General features: G+C 42.5%; 1 protein-coding gene across 1 annotated transcript in view; it reads right to left on the reverse strand.

The window, feature by feature from the left end:
• Positions 1 to 12,630, reverse strand: part of ctnnbl1 (catenin, beta like 1) — a 36,427-nt gene extending 23,797 nt beyond the window's left edge. Inside the window, exons 1-8 of the mRNA XM_081704331.1 lie at positions 12,496 to 12,630; positions 11,741 to 11,923; positions 11,246 to 11,352; positions 10,272 to 10,416; positions 9,486 to 9,578; positions 8,381 to 8,474; positions 1,928 to 2,019; positions 162 to 234 (exon numbers count right to left, since the gene is read on the reverse strand). Of these exons, the coding sequence (XP_081560457.1) occupies positions 162 to 234; positions 1,928 to 2,019; positions 8,381 to 8,474; positions 9,486 to 9,578; positions 10,272 to 10,416; positions 11,246 to 11,352; positions 11,741 to 11,923; positions 12,496 to 12,525 (817 nt within the window). The 5' untranslated portion in view covers positions 12,526 to 12,630. The remainder of the gene's footprint in view (positions 1 to 161; positions 235 to 1,927; positions 2,020 to 8,380; positions 8,475 to 9,485; positions 9,579 to 10,271; positions 10,417 to 11,245; positions 11,353 to 11,740; positions 11,924 to 12,495) is intronic.
• Between the last annotated feature and the right edge of the window lie 4,391 nt (positions 12,631 to 17,021).

Raw genomic sequence — 17,021 nt, forward strand, 5'->3', positions numbered from 1 at the left:
ACATGCCTTTCAACACTGTAACAGCTGATAATTGGTCGAAACTCCAATTTTTCCAAGCTATATTCGTCACCCAATTTTAAATGTGCCAATCAAGGATGAAGCACAGGAACATGGCTGTAATCAGGGACTGAAAATGGTTTCCAAGCAGAGCTCAGACTTACTGTCATTGTTCTGTAGAAGGATGGCCAGGATCTCACTGCAGTACAGCTTGTTAGCATCGAAAGGCATCTTTGCCTATTTGAGAATTTATTAAAGAAAAGGAAAAAAAAAGGCACACCCAAAACTTAGACACGCGCTCACACACACGTTCAGCTTCATTTTCATCATCGAGCTCCATCAGCATTTTTTTTCCTGTCACTTTTGCTGTGTCCGTTTGTGTCTGTGAACTCATTCTGTGCCTGTTGTCCAAGCACCTGTAACTGAATCAAACTGAAACTGGCCGGATGCTCCCATTAGACCTTTAAATACATTATTTGGGAGCAATTCTTTTCAGGTCACGGTCCCCATAACGGCACAGGGCGTCCAATCGGCCTCCATCAGCCCTGTGCTTCCAGTGTTTATTGGCTCCATGATGTGTTCTTATGTTCAATGCAGGGACTTCCAATCTATCGACTGCTGTTGAGATCAGCTGCTAAGAGCTAAATCCTCAGAGCCTGGGCCAAATGTCTGATCAGAGCAGATCAAAAGGCTGGAAAGTTCATTCCACAGCTGAGAAACTACATGCTTGTCACCTACTCTTGTGCTATAAAGCATCAGCCATATCCTCAAGCTCTGTCCTGCCATATTGAAACTACTAAAATAATTGAAGAAGGTTTCCTCTCATTATAACTGACCACCATGCAAGGATTAGCTGGTACAGATGAAGTCCATACACGTGTATTTAAATACTAATCCAAGACAACCCAATATATGCATTTGGTGATGTCTTTCCTCTCTAGACACAAAAGAATGAACTCTACAATGATATCTAAATAACAACTATAAAAATGAGCAAAGCTAGATGCTATGTAAGAATGCAATTTTTTTTTGGGGGGGGGGGGGGGGGGGTTGAGGAGGAATAGAGTGTGTGGACACTCCTCCTCCCCTGAATCTAAAACCCCTTTGCGTGATCGGGTATGGCTCTGATAAACAGCACGCATAGCTGATCGATTATGTAGTAATGCCTCGGATGATTATGCACATTGTGATGGAAATCCTACACTGTGTGCAGCATCCCGTATCTCACTGCCGCTGCCCGCCTTCATCAGACATAGCTCTGGCACGTTTGATACGTATAATATCTGCATACTGGTTGCAGCCATCCAGTTAACGTTTGCATCTGTGCAACATCTGGCATGCGATGTTACAAACTGCTCCCTCCAACAACCACCCCCTCCCCACCGAAAACCAATGCTCAAGAAGTTTCTTTAAAAGCAGCAATGGTAGACTGAATAAATAATGCAAACATTTATCTTAATAGCTGCATAAAGTCTACACAGTTCAGAGCGATAATTCTGAGGCAAAACACTTTTGATGTTCCTCAGTACCACAGTGCTGCGTAGTTTTATTTCCACACTTGTGCGCAGCCCACCTGATTCAACCAATTAGGTAACTGGCAAGTCCTTAACAGGCTGAAGCCTGTATGACCACCACAACGAGATCCGAGGACCTGCAGTCTAGACCCTTATTAAGGGGTTTCCCACAAATACATGCCACAGTACTTATTAGGACAAGCAAATTGAGAACAGCAGTGTAATGAGAAGACTAGAATAGACTAGTTTTCATTGCGTTAACTCCACTGGCTTTGGGGTTCTAGTGCAAAAATGAACAAGTCAAAGACTGGATCACGAGACATATCTGTTTTGAATAGTTGACTGTAGTCAAACTGACTGGAAAATGTATGCAAACATGATTTGTCCCCCTACACAGCTCCTTTAAATGCACTTACCTTAATCCTCTTTAGCAGCCACTGCATAAGACCCTGTTGGGCGGCCTCCGCGCACAGGCCTGGTCTGAACTCTGCCATGTTCTCCACGATGGCTGCAGGGAAACAGCAGGGCAACAGGATCAGTATTACAGCAGCAACGTTTGGGTCACTGAGAGCAGCTGTAAACAGCCGTGAAGTGCCTCAAAAAGCCCCAAGCGGCTCCAAATGGCCTGGACCTGACTCTACACACTCCCCTTTCACATCTAGACAAGAGGAACACGTGCGCACACATTATCGCACACGTGCGATAACGTCGTCTAGGGATTATAGCGGAGCATTCAAGACCACAGTCCCATTGAAGCTCGACATGAAAATACATGCTCTAGGTCTGAAGAGTTTGCTATGTAGCTGGATCATGAACTTCTTGTCAGGTCAACACTATGTGGAAAGGATGTGCAGCATCACCTCCTCCTCAGTGACAGGAGCACCTGAGGCCATGCGTTCATGCCTCCCCTGTCCCCCTTTTAAACCCTCGACTGTACAGCCATACACAGTTCCAACATCATTACATTTTCTGACGACATGGCTGTAGCAGGTCTTGGATAGTATTTCAGGCCCATTAGTATCAATAGGACTAATGTGCAGAAGGTCAGCAGCTTCAGATTCTTCAGTGTAAACATCACAGGTGACCCCACATGAACCACTCACAGGGGTCATGTGGTAAAGAAGGTGCAACACCGTCTCTTCTACAGATGGTTGCAGAGGTTTGGCCTGAACACCGACATGCTCAAGACATTTTACACATGTATGGTGAAGGGCATCCTGTCAGGCTTCATCACCGCCTGGTACGAGAACTAAATCGCTCTGGACCGGAAAGCTTTGCAGAGTTGTGAGCATAGCACAACTCATAACCAGGGTTGAAGCAACCCAACCAAGCCACGGTATGTTCTGGAACATACAAACCAGGATCAGACAGGACTGGCAGGTCATCAGGTTGCTGCATAGTCAGTAGTGCTCCAGCAAGGCCTGTACTCATATACCCACACTCACATGGAAAATCCCTCCTTCTCCGCCAAACAGCCTGTATGATCATAGGCAATGTCACATAAAATAGCTTTTATATATATATATATATATATATATATATATATATATATATATATATATATATATATATATATATATATATATATATATATATATATAAATCATTTGAACAGCCTCAAACAGCTTCAAATATCCAAAACAGCTTTGAAGAGCTGCACACACCTAAATAGCCTCAAGCAAGTTCAAATAACCCCAAAAACACTAGAACTGCCTCAGTCTCTGAATAACCACAAACATAGGAAGTGTCTACTCAATGATGATGGCAACACAACAATTCATCAGATCCAGACCGGTTGTTTCACCAAACAGCACACATCAGGACCAACACAATCATAATCCAAAAGGACCAGCGAATCACACAATACTAAGATGTTCTACAGGCAACAGAGCATGAAAACTACATTACATTTTATTACAGGATAACCTCACAGGGAAGGTTGCTTGATGCATTCAGTGCTCTCTCTTTCCTTCAACTGAGCATTAAATGCTGGTGTTGATGCAAAACAGTCTGAGATAAATCATCAATACTCACATTAACGTGCGTACATACACATATGTGCGCACACAAACACAGAACCCCCCCCCCCCCCCCCCCGTCCTGCATGTCTGACCCAGTTAAGAAGAATCCAACTCATTGACTTGATGCCAAACAACACCAAACAACTTTAAAAGCAAATACACCTCTGCAGGAAAGTGGCCATTGCTATTCATACAGCCAGAGGCCCAGAGAAGTTTCCTAAAGCTAATCCCCCAAGATAAATTCCCTAAAAAAATAATATACAATTACCTGAAATAACATAATAGCCTCCTTATAAATGGTGCTTTCTATTCAGCATGTATATACAGCAATGAGCTGAATGTTATTTCCATGTAGGAGCTCTGAGGCTGAGCACTTAGTGCTGCCAAAGAGAGCTCACGTGAGAGACCCCAGGAGCAAAAGAGAATGAGGAAGGAAGAAAGAGACATGAAGTAGCAGGACAGAGAAAAGACAGAGAGCATTCAGCATTCTCTTTTTATGATGCAACACCGACCAGGCACAGGGGCAGCCGTCCTCATTATACATCAGAATGAAGCAAAGTCGCCTGACAACTCGATGACTGCAGCAGAGGGGACAGAAGGCTCGCAGCGACAAAGTGGGTTGAGAAGGAAGATGCGGACGCGCACACACACACAAGCTACAGGCAGACAGTATGCTAGAAGATATTAATGCAGCAATAAAAGCACAACAACTAGTATAACAAACCAACAAACTATACCCAGCCACAGGCCATTCCCACTGTCGCCCTTGAAAACGGCAGCTGGAAACCAAGATAAAGACAACTAGGATGGAAGTCAGCAAATTGTCACAGCTCCAGAAAGGCATGGAGAACAAAGACGAGGCACGGCTACAGAATAAATACAATTATGAGGGAGAATGAATCATCACATAAAACCAGTGCTCAGTGGTTAAGAGATCTCAAATCAGAGCACCACAATGTCCCATAGCAGAAATCAGTCAAGATTACAACAGCAGGTCAGAAACATTAAGAACTGAGCAGCCCCATTTCTGACACAATTCATTCCTACTGGCTAAAGAAACTAAGAGCTCTGCATGATTAACTAGCAGAACAAATGAACCAGCTGCTAAATACCAGCTCCCATTCAGGCTAGCTAACAGAAGTCAGGATAATACTGGTCTTGAAGGCACCAGTGGCCAAACATCCAACTAAAGATTAATATACATGCTTGTGTATGTAGTAATTCCTAGCTCGCCCTTCCTGTGGGTGGTCATATCTGTGTCCTCACACTTGGGTCGTCTACTAGAGGCCTGGGAGTTTGAGAGTGCGGCACAGTGTTTTTGCTGGTCCAATGATTAATCTCAGTCCAGAAGAGTGTAATGTTATTCCTGGGACCTGTTGGAACCACTGCTCCACCTTAGGGGTCATAGCTAGAAGTGTCCCCATCACTATTAGCAGAACGTTACACATACTTTCTATTTTGTCCACATCTATTACAACTGCTGTTTTTGGCATCTTGTCCACCAACACAATGTCTGATAAGTTGGCCGTTACTTGTTTATCTTTTTGGATCTGGAAGTCCCCCAGGAGAATAGCCCTATTGTTCACCACCACACACTGTGGTTCCTCCCATTTAGCATTAGGGCTGTGCAGCTGACATACTTTGTATACAGTCCTGTCTAGGATCCCTGTCATTTGGTTATGTCTTTTGATTTATGCTTTCCCTGCCTTCATCTTGTTACTCCAAGGTGTCATACTGTCTCAGAGGCTCCATTGTACCAGTCTGCATCTTAGGTCTTCTCTAGGTGTTACACCCCTGCTTGAATTAACCTATGGCATAGTGCTTGATCTTGTGCTGCTCTGATTAGTGCCTCTGTGCTCTCCTTCAGTCCTGCCTTTTCCAGCCACTGAAACGTCTTGGTATGTCTTATGTCAACCACCTCAGCTATCTGTTGCTGGTGAATTCCATAGTGGGGCTTATCCTGCCATGGCACCTCCTCTGGAGCCAGTGATCACTTCACCCATTTGAGGCTCTTCCTCATCAGTACGTCCTTGGGGGTCACTGAATGGACATATTCATGGATGTTTCATGTCTCACCATTCTGTTAATACTTTCCCATACTGACTCTTCAAGCCCTGCCTTGCTGTACAGAGCTACTTGGATGTTGCTGAAATTCAGATGTTGCTGAATGGAATTATTGCTTTATGGTTTCCATGTGACTGGAAAATTCTCAAGAATTAGTAACTGCTCTCTAGGTCAGTTATACGGCCTTGTGCAAGCTAAAATCTCGTGGAAGTTCAAAACAAGTTCTGTCCTGATAACTTTCCCTTTCACATTAGCTGGCCATACATCTCAATCCCCCATTCCTTGCTGTAGATGCCAGTCAGGTGGATCAGTGAGTTAATATCCCTTTCCCTCTTGGCATACAGTTTGATGTCGTTCATACAAAGGAGAGTATAAATTATACTCCTTACATTCATACAAAGGAGAGTTCAATACATGTAATTGGCATACTGTAAACCTCAAACTCTGTACACATGTAAATCCAACATAAGCAAAAACCCGAGAATGTTACTTAACAGTCTTGACTGATTAAAATGTACACCTCTAAAATTTGAATACACCAGTCCATGTTCTACCTCAGCAACAGCCAATATAGTTGTGATGAACAAAACTGACAATGGAGCAATGGGCATAATGGTCAGAGCTGCCCAAGTTTGCAAAATTCGATGGTCATGGGTTTTGATACAGCATCTGTAATATTCTCATACTTTCCTTAAACCAGAAATGGTGGAAATGCTTGCTTTTCTTTTTAAATTCACTTTGGCTCGGGACACACTGACCCGACAATCAGCAGGCATCAGGCTGTAGGATGGCATCGGTCACCTACCATCGACTGTACTCAGTGCAGTCTTTTCCACACCTTTGGCTCTAATCAGTCTGCGTCAGAGCCATTTTGGCCGATTGTGCATGTTCAGTCAGTGTCGGTATAACAATGTATAAATGAATTTTAAAAAAAATTATATATACACACATCTCCAGAAAAAAAAAAAAAAGACCACTCCAATTTTTTTCTTAAATCAGCATCTCCACATGTACAGCAGCCATTCCATTCAAGTGTGTGTGGAATTCCTTCACAGACACACCTCATTCTATTTAATGAGATGCTGAATAAGTGAACACCTTAACAAAATCCTATTCTAACGAGCAACAGTATAAAAACCACTGCTGCTGTCATCACTATTCACTTGTTATAGAATCAGCTGGATGGGAAAAGGAGCGCTAGGACTACCCAAAAAGTAAGTGTAGTTAAAATACAGCTACAGATCATGCCAAAAGAGTTGAAAAGAAAGGATCTTAATGAGAAAAAGAAGGGTTCAATTGTAGCTTTACTGGCAGGGGGATACAGTGAGCATCAGGTTGATTCTATCTTGAAAATTTCAAAAACTACAGTTCATAAGAACAAGGTCAAGCAGCAAACACATGGGACAACAGCAGCTACAAACTGGCAGAGGTCGAAAACAACTCTGTACTGATCGTGATGATCGACACCTCATTCGAATGTCACTTAACAACTGTAAGATGACGTCAAGTGACCTACCAAAGGAATGGCATGCAGCAACTGGGGTCAATTGCACAGCTAGGACAGTTCGAAATAGGCTTCTGGAGGCAAGGTTGAAGTAATGCAAAGCTAGGAAAAAGCCCTTCATCAATGAGAAGCAAAGAGCCAGACTGAAGCTTGTGAAAGACAATAAGGATTAGACCGTAGAGGACTGGAGAAAGGCCATCTTCTCTGATGAGTGCAATTTTCAGCTTTGTCCAACACCTGGTCATGTAATGGTTAGATGGAGACCTGGAGAGGCCTACAAGCCAGAGTGTCACATGCCCACTGTGAAATTTGGTGCAGGATAGGTGATGATCTGGGGGTGTTTCAGCAAGGCTGGAATCAGGCAGATTTGTCTTTGTGAAGGACACATGAATCAAGCCACTTACAAAACTGTGCTGGAAGAAAACTTGCTTCCTTCTGTTCTGACAATGTTCCACAACTCTGAGGATTGCTCCATGTCACACTACCAGGTCAATCAAAGTGTGGATGAGGGACCACCAGATCAAGACCCAGATCATGGCCAGCCCAATCTTCAGACGTGAACCCCACTGACAAACTCTGAAATGTGATCAAGAGGAAGATGGATGGTCACAAGCCATCAAACAATGCAGAGCTCCTGGAATTTATGTGCCAGGAGTGGCGTAAGGTTACTCAACAGTAATGTGAAAGACTGGTGGAAAGCATGCCAAGAGCAAAAAAATGTTGGTGAATGGTTTGAGGAACATGACAAAAAGCTAAATGTGTTAACTTGGCCGCCAAATGCCCCAGATCACAATGTGATCAAGTGTGAAATGTGCTGGAAAAACAAGTCCTATCCATGGAAGCCCCATCTTGCAACTTACAGGACTTAAAGGATCTGCTGCTAACGTCTTGGTGCCAGATACCACAGGGCACCTTCAGAGGTCTTGTGAAGTACATGCCTGTGTGCATCAAAGCTGTTTTGGTAGCATGAGGGGGGCCTACACAATATTAGGTAGGAGGGTTTTAATATTATGGTTAATTAGTGTGTATATGTGTGCTTCATGTAGCCCCTTTCATTTAGATTTCAAACAAGTAATGGCGAACCAAACAGACATTGATAGATAAAATGCAGAAACAGCAGTGGTGATAGATGTGGCAGTCTCAAGTTATGAACACATCCAAAGTAAGGAATGTGAAAAGTTAGAAATATACCAGGGACTGAAAGAAGAAATGGCGAACGTTGAGGGTGAGTACCAAAGTTTTCCCCAGAGCGTGTGGACTGTTAGTGAAGGGAGGCATACCTAGCGTGTTGTGGACTCCGTCTGCCTCTTCTTTAACAGTCTCATCCAGCCTCTCCATGTTCTGCACGAGAAGAGCGACCACTTGGCCCTCCAGCTAATAAACAAGTAACAAATAAGACTTCTCAAACAAAAGCAAACAAAGGACAGACGCCCTGCCAAACACTGCATAGGCTCAAATGGATATGACGTAACTGCTTTGGGGCTTTTGCCTCCCAACATTCTTATTTTATGAAACATGCAGTATGAGATTAAAACACAAAAATATAAAAACAAAGCAAGAAGTTACATGAGTAGCACAAATCACAAATATCACTTAAGAGTTGTGGCTCTGTGTGATCCTGCCTCTCCAAGAAAAGTAAGTGGGGCCTCAACATTCTCTCCAGAACATAATGATCTCTCTGAAAAGCCAAACCCAGGTGTGCAGGCATGGTGCAAACGTCAGTGGGATTGTGCCGGTTTCAGCACATGTCTGTGCTGAGCATATGCACTTTGTCACTGCTAAAAATTCCACCCAAAGGTTGCCCCAGTGTGTTCTTGCATAAGCAGCACAAATGCCATAGTTACAGGGTGCCTTGGGCTTATTAACCCCTACCCCCTCAAACCCCACGTTAACTGATTGGATGACTCAGCCTTTGCTTTTCTAAATGTCAGTACATACACACAACAAATCCCCAAAGCAGTAAAAAAAAAAAAGAAATTGCTGATCAATAGAAAATGGTTAATAATGCAATCATTAATGCAAGTGTTATTACATAGAACTATAATTGAATAGTGTTGGAAATGTTGGTTTAGAATGACATTCAGGCTTTTGGTCAGTCTTTGCATATGAACATTATTTGATTGCAGTCATTCAGCACCCCTGGGATCATGTCCCTGAGTGTGATAACTAACAGCATCAAAAGCCTCAAAGCACTTCATCTACAAACAGAGCATTGGCACATGACATTGCCTTAGTTAAAATCAAGCATTAAAGGCCCAATAAGGAACTTCAGGCACTGTTGCCACAGAAACCACAGAACATCTCAAGAGTCTACGCTGCTGCAGCACTATAAGATGCCCAACATTCCCAATGGAGTCGTTAAGGAGCAGGCTGCGTTCTCCTCACCAGGGCGTCAATGAGGACCTCGGCCCCTTCCTCGCTTTCGTGCAGCGTGTCTATGTCTGTGAGCTCCTGCAGCAAATCCACTACTGCGATGGCGATATGTGCAGCGGGTTAAGGAGAAGGTGATGGGTGTGCAGGACATACAGATGATGCACAAGGCAGTGTGAAACACTGCAGGTAACAACTCATGCACCCGGGACTTTCTGAGATGGAGTGAACTGGGGAAACGGTGTAGGCCATCATGGAACCAAGAAAAAAAAAGCTAATTTAAAATAAACAGTGATCTACCGAGAGCCAGACAAAAGAAGCTAAAGATACCTGATAAACATCTCAGCAAGTCATAACCTTAACAAGCCCAGACAATAACTCAATCCTAATAACATTCTGATGCTCTGACATCCAAAATTTCTTGGTCCACTGCAGTGAACATCCAGCACAAAAATGTGATGAGAACTAGATTTATGTTCAAATCTTATGCTGATGACATATTAAAAAAAAAAGGAATGTTTACTGCTTTTGCTTTTAAATGATATTTCTCATAAATCTAGTAGCATCAGCTGCATTACATTTGTAAGAAGATAAAAACCAAATAAGAAAACAGTCAAACTAACTATAATTACATCAATGTGTCTGTGGAATTAACTGAACTGCAACCTTTAACGAGACTAAGACCTTTGTGTAGATGCATATCTACTGCTCTCTGCATAACTCTATACATGTGCCCTGTTTGTGTGAGAGGATTTCTACTCGTCTCTGTAACTCTGTGTAGCTGCTCTGTAGAAGTGAGAGGATATCTGTGTTGTCATGGCTCAGCAGCCCCAGAAGGGAGTGGACAGCATTCAGTTCCACCAGCAGGTGGTACAGCTCTGGAATGGTGGCGATCACATGCATCTCCTGGATGATGTCATTCAGGTCCAGCTCTGCCTCCATAAACCTGCCCAGAGCCACATTACAAACATGAACTGACTCAAATCTTGTTTTGTTTTTTTCATGGCTTTGTGGATACACATTTGATTTCACATCTGAGTTATTTTCATATGTGGCCTTAGATTGGATTTGTGGCCATGTGACTTCAATGAGAATCATCAGATCAGTTAGTGTGACTTTTTCCTCTCTCATTATATATATATATATATATATATATATATATATATATATATACATATACACACACACACACACACATACATACACACATACATACATACATACACACATACACACATGTTATGCAGTTGCAAAAATCTTTCAATGTGCACATACATGCCGTTTCAGAAGATGGATAAGTTCATATTACAGACAGATACAGGTCACTTGCAATTATGAGTGTGAACCAGCAAAAGAGGAAACTCCAACTGAACAAAAACTGGAATTAAGAAATGTGGCTTGCAATGTGAACCTTCGGTATATTATTTTGTATGACACATATGGCTTTTTGGCACTGTAAAGTGGACACATATTCTTGTCTGTTTAGTTTCCTTTTCATATGTGAATGTGACAGACATGCCCCAGTGGTATTATGGAGTGTGCACCATTAATACCTACTAGTGCAGTGAAAAATAATGCATGCAGTTGGAGTGTGAAAAGAATGTAAATACTCAACTAAAAGAACAACAATTTTCTGGCAGAATTTTTCAATGCACTGGTACTATTAATGGCATGCCCTCCACAAAGGCAGTAAAACATTCCATTTCTACTACATTCATTTAGGAAAAGCAAAATAAGACAAAAAAGGTAAACCTGGTGCTTGGTTGTTAACTCACTTCTCTGGGTTGTCTGGGAATTTAATCCTGAGCTCCTGGTTTTTGTACGACCTTTTCTCAAAGGTCAGGATCATTTTCTTCACTGTGCTCTCATCCACCAGCTCTCCCTGTTAAAGCAACACAGACAGCCCTACCTTCAGCACTCTGCAACAACACACTAGCTTACTTCAGTCTTACCATACACTCCAACACGTTCAACCAGGTAAATATTTCAGAGAAGATCCATTAATGAAACTGAAGTGCCCCGTAAATGAGAATATGCTGTCTATTTAACTGGATGGGATTCACTAACTGAAAACTCAAACTCTAATAATGGGTCAATACAACTGCTAGTTTTTGGAAGCAGACTCCTTTAAACACACTTCTTTTTAATCATTCAGTATGCATTAAATGCAAATGTGCTGTTAAATGCAAAACTGGCCCTGCAAGACAGGTTTCCCGTTTACATCTGCAGTTCCCAACATGAAACTCAAATATACACAAATGCAGCAGCACCTCTGGGTCAACCTCATCCTGGTCCATGAGCTTCTCCAAGATCTTCTCCTTGCTGTCTTTGTTTTCACTCTCTGCCTCCCCAAGCACGGCGGGTCGAGGAGGCTCCCTGCTGGAGGTCTTCTGCTTGACCCGGGACTCCTCACTGACATCTTCCTCCCTGGGCCGCTTAGCTCCTCGGTCAGGCTGTCAATGACAACAACAAAATGTTTGGCAAGACATGGCAGGTATTTGCACACTGTTGAGTGCCATAAGATGTCTTGACCTAGCAATGTTTACAACTAGGAAGATGTATAACCGATTTCTAAAGTCCATGAGGTGTATGACACATTTTGTTTAGCTATTATTACAAAGATTTTGCTAAATCCCATCCAAATGCTGATTACTCTGAGCGTTAGTCAACTGTCCCAAGTTAGCTTAGCTAGCATGGCAAAGCTTTAGTAGAGTGATGTATCATTCTCTGAGACTGCATACGAAAAAGAAATAAAAGTTATTACCCCGCTGCTGCCTATCTAGCCATCTATGTTAGCTAACTAGGTACTTGTTAATAAATTTCGCAGTGGCTAGAGGTGAAGTTAGCTAGCCATCTAGCTAACCTATCTTAGCTAGCTACTGCCACACCATGCTGGATCCTGTTATTGTTACCAAGGTTAGCTAGCTAGGTTAGCTGGTTTCATGAAAGACTGGTGGCTAACTCGAGGACACATTTTGAAATGTAAGAATCTAGCATGACCAAAACAGGTTTACTCTCGCAATACCTGATAAGTCAACAGCTCGCCGACATCCATGACTTACAACGTCTAGACTTATTCCTCAGAAAACCTATTTAATTAATAGAATTAGCTGCAAAATGAACGCAGGCCAACAAACTTATCTCTACTTCGTCGGTGGCGCCTACCGACGAGTGAAAACTGGAGCGACTTCTTGCAAACATTGCCATCTACAGGCTTGGAATAAGATAACGCGGGACAGTTGCATTCAAATCCACATTTTACAATTTAGGCTCAAAATGTATCGTTTCTAAAACATCTGAAACTCTTCCTACCGCGGTTCCAGAGTATTTGAACTCTGCATGTTTATTTTTTTATATTTGTTTTATTCTCAAAATGTAAACTAGATGGCCTTAACTAGTAGTAATTGGAAGTTCTGTGTTTGTTTGTTTGCTTGGGCATAGGACCAGCCCAAAGTACCCAGACGTCCAAATGGACATGTGCGTGGAATGCAGGCTGACAAAAGTTTTATTTATGCATTCTGTTCTGTGACCCTATGGCTACCCTGCAAAATCCAGCACAGCAAATTGGTCCTGTCCTGATACTTCTTCATCGCCACCACAGTCTCATCATGTACACAGTTTTCTCCCCCTCCAGCCAGGTTATTGAAGAAACTGTCACTGATCTTTTCACATTCTGCAGTGCAAGACCAGATGCAAGAATTTAAATATTTACATTGCAGGAGACTGTACTAGCCACCTCTAACCCTGCCAGCACAGGAAAAAAAACAAAAAAACAACATATCTGCACTATCCACACTGATTTACATAATCAACCTATCCATTTTGGTCCTGCAAATTTAATGTTCATACAGATCTTCTGCAAGAGGCTAGATTAATGTAATATATGTAGATGTCTTTAGTATAGAAAATAAATATAGTTTATACAGGTTAGTATCCTTAAATGTCAAATGAGGGAACACCATAATTGTAATCTTAAATAAGAGAAAAATGGATGTATCAAATCATACTGTTAAAGATATGAATGTTGTGCTCTCAACACCCCCCTCCCTCTCATCTCTCTTTCAGCCTCTGTCTCTCTGAATAGCAACTTGTTGTGTCTAACTGCTCACTCTGTCACACATCTCCAGCTTCTGTGAGGGTTGACAAGAAGGAGGCGACCGTTCGACATTGCTCGTAAATCCAGGGCAACGTTGTCTGTAAAGTAGTCTTTCTGCCCGGCTCACACACCCAGCTTATTCAGAATATTCATTCTGTCTCTAACAGCGCGCAGACGTGCTACAATCCACTCTGAAGGTCATTCAAAGATGATCCTGCACCTCCTGGTATTCCACCATGACCACCACCACCTCACTTCTCTTTCACTGTCTCTCTCAGTGTGCGAGACCAGTCTCCAGTCCAGTTCTGTGCATAGCTCAATCACCTCAATTTAGGTCCCTTTCCATGGGTGGTTAGTGAAGCTGCACAGCTGTTTTCCATGCTTAATACTCGGTTGCACATTCATATATGACTGCATAGTTCATCACATATGCACTTTTATGGATGTAAAAGTTTCCAGCTGTAAAGGCAGATGCGTAGTGCACTCAACAGCCTAATGAGGGTCGCACTGTGTGGAATGCTGTTAAGCTAATTGACCACAATTATGGATTTCTCTTCTGCTGTGTGTTTCCTTAGTAACAGTCAGAGGTGTTGTTAATGGCACAGCGACCATGGTAATGACTCTGCTGTATTCTAACCATACTGTGGTGTTGTTGTTGTTGTTTTTTTTTAATTATTATTAACAAGGGTGGTTTAATAATATAAATAAGCTCTTTCTCTGAAGAGAATAGAAAACAAGTTTCATGAGCTTAGGCATTTACAAGGAGAGGATGAGTGGAGAAACATATTGTGTTTACAACATCACTTGACATCAGTTACTCACAGAAATGCGCGTAACAGATCATTCTAATGAATATTGAGGTAAATACAGTACATCCACTGTACAGAAGTCTTACTTTGATTTGCCAGAGTGCCATTCAGACAAGGCATCGAAAGCTTTCAGAATATGATCTAAGGCAACATAAAACACTTTTATGGTGGGAAAAGTATCATGAAAGCAGTGATCGTGAATACCAATCAACCTTTATATGTTTTTGCCGAGCAGTGCAAAACAGGTCTCCCTCTAGATGCCAGGGGTTTTGCAATCACACTCACTTGTCATGAGGTCTCTCTCTCTCTCGCTCGCTCGCTCCCTCCCACCATCTCCCTCTCATTCTGGACCAAAATGGCATTGCGAGAGCAATGTTGAGCATTTGCATGTCATCAATCTTTTTGCACCCTCTTTCAGAAGCACGCCTCAGCGGATGGTAACTATAGCAACATTTTCAGAATGAATATTCAGTTGAATTATTATCCTCTGAAACAAAGATTTCACTTTTTTAAAAGGTCACACAAAGTATTTTTATGGCTAGTTACAGAACAATAGAAATTCCTCTCAAAATCATAAAACCTATTTAAATAGATATCTCCAAGAGCTGATCACTAAATTGATCATTTCATTCTGCTTTATGTTTACAATGGTGGTCTATAACAGCTTGATTAAAACTAGCCTCATCAAAGAGACAAGGGGACATAGACACTGTAAAACCCTTCAATATGGATGTTTAATTCCCTCCTCGGTAAACCATGCCAATTAGCACTCCTGCAATTTAATAAGTCCAAGTTCCATGGGAGCACTCAAGCTTGCAATCAAGACACAGATGTCAGGAGTGAAGGACACAGGCAGGAGAGGAGGGGGGCTATTGGACAGATAAGAGAAGACAAGCAGAAGTAAAGTGACCGCAAGGCAGGCTTGAAAGGCAAGACAGCTTAATGGCTTATCCACCGTATTGCTGGCAGTGAGAGCCAGCAAGACCAGCCAGCAAGATTTCCAAGCCTGAATCCAGAGAGAGAGAGAGAGAGAGAGAGAGAGAGAGAGAGAGAGAGAGAGAGAGAGATGGTGGTAGTGGTGGTAAACTCTGGAGGTAGAGAGACAATGAATTAGACAGAAAAGAGGAAATGATGGTGCAGGCAATATGTACATTACAGGAAACACACCATGGAGCGGACAAATAAAAGAGGTATACATCACACAGGACACGCACTATGTGTGTCGGTATAGTGGTCGCAGGTCCTAAGGCCACATTCACAGTGCTTGATTTTTTAAACACTTTCTCATATTCAGTGTTAATATTGAGATAGATGATGAGGATGATTATGAGATAGATATTCTAATGACTGTTAAAGTAGTCAGGTTTACTGTTGCACTGTGGAAAAGTGAACTGAAAAAGGAATTCAGTCACTGCATAAAAGGACAGGGGCTCACCCCAAGTCACTGTCTAGCATCACATGTTAAAGGAGCACAAATAGCTGAGAAGGAGAACGTAAGGGAGGCAGGCACAGCGTAATTAGAGTGACCAAGAACACCCCTCTGGACAGCAGGGCTGAAGATGCAGGCGATGGGCAGAGAGGGGAGAGGAGAGAGGGGAGTGCAGGTGAGGATAAAGGGGGACAGTGTCTCTTTGAATCAGGTGTGAAGGATCAGGGAAGACCTGCCATTAACAGCCTCTCAGACAGGTGAAGGGAGAGCGCAGAGCTCCATTAGCCATGACTCTGCCCCAGCGCTTTTAAATTATCCAAATGCCTCCATCCATATTTCATCTTGAAGCATGGGAGCTTGTGACAAAAATAAAATCATAGGAAAAAAAGTTATTTGAATTGTGCCATGAACAAATTTGATGGTACTGAACATCTTGCAATGCCTCACTTCGGGCCTGGGTACAAAACCCCTACTGCCCAATTAGAGCTCTAGAACCTGAGCTCAGTCTGGAAGAGCTAACTGGGAATCCTGGAGAAGTAAATAACTCCACACTATCTCTGCAAGGTAGTCAGCCGTGCAGGGGCCATGATAAGACCTCAGTTGGAAATTCAATTAAAACCCCGACAAGCAGAACAGCACGATAAAGGAGAGGCGGGGCAAAGGGCAAAGTTGGGGTGGGATCTACCCTAGGCTTTATCCAATAGAGGAATGTAAATTCACTCACCTCTATGACTTTGACTACTGAGCTAGTGGACACTCTACGTGTGGCAGCCAGCCCCTACATCTGCGCATTCATGTCCATGGGAAAAAGCAACGAGCAATTCTGTCAGTAATACTTTCTTACAATAGGGTGTAATGTGGGCGAGGTGGCAGAGGCTTAATATTTTCGTATCTTTATTCTTGAGAAATATTCTGGACAACTCAGTTCTGATTGAAGAAAGGTTTTTTTTTTGATGAATGTTGGTTTGAAAGCTGGATGGATCCTGGTTTGGATGTTTGAATTCTGGTTGGATCCAGGTTTGCACTTATTTCAGTGCTGGTTGGAATGTTGTTTGTATTCTGGCTTTGGTTCTTGATCTTAATGCTTATTTCATGCTGCTTTACCTTCTGGTTGTATTTAATGTGGCAGATCTTTGGGCGTGTGCCTGAATTACTCACTGTGGGTTATGTTTGAAATGACTGAGGACCAGTATCCCCTGGATTTCTTTTCCACAGTA

The sequence above is a fragment of the Electrophorus electricus genome, chromosome 21 (assembly GCF_041902795.1).
Source record: "Electrophorus electricus isolate QZ-2024a chromosome 21, ASM4190279v1, whole genome shotgun sequence".
Taxonomy (NCBI): domain Eukaryota; kingdom Metazoa; phylum Chordata; class Actinopteri; order Gymnotiformes; family Gymnotidae; genus Electrophorus; species Electrophorus electricus.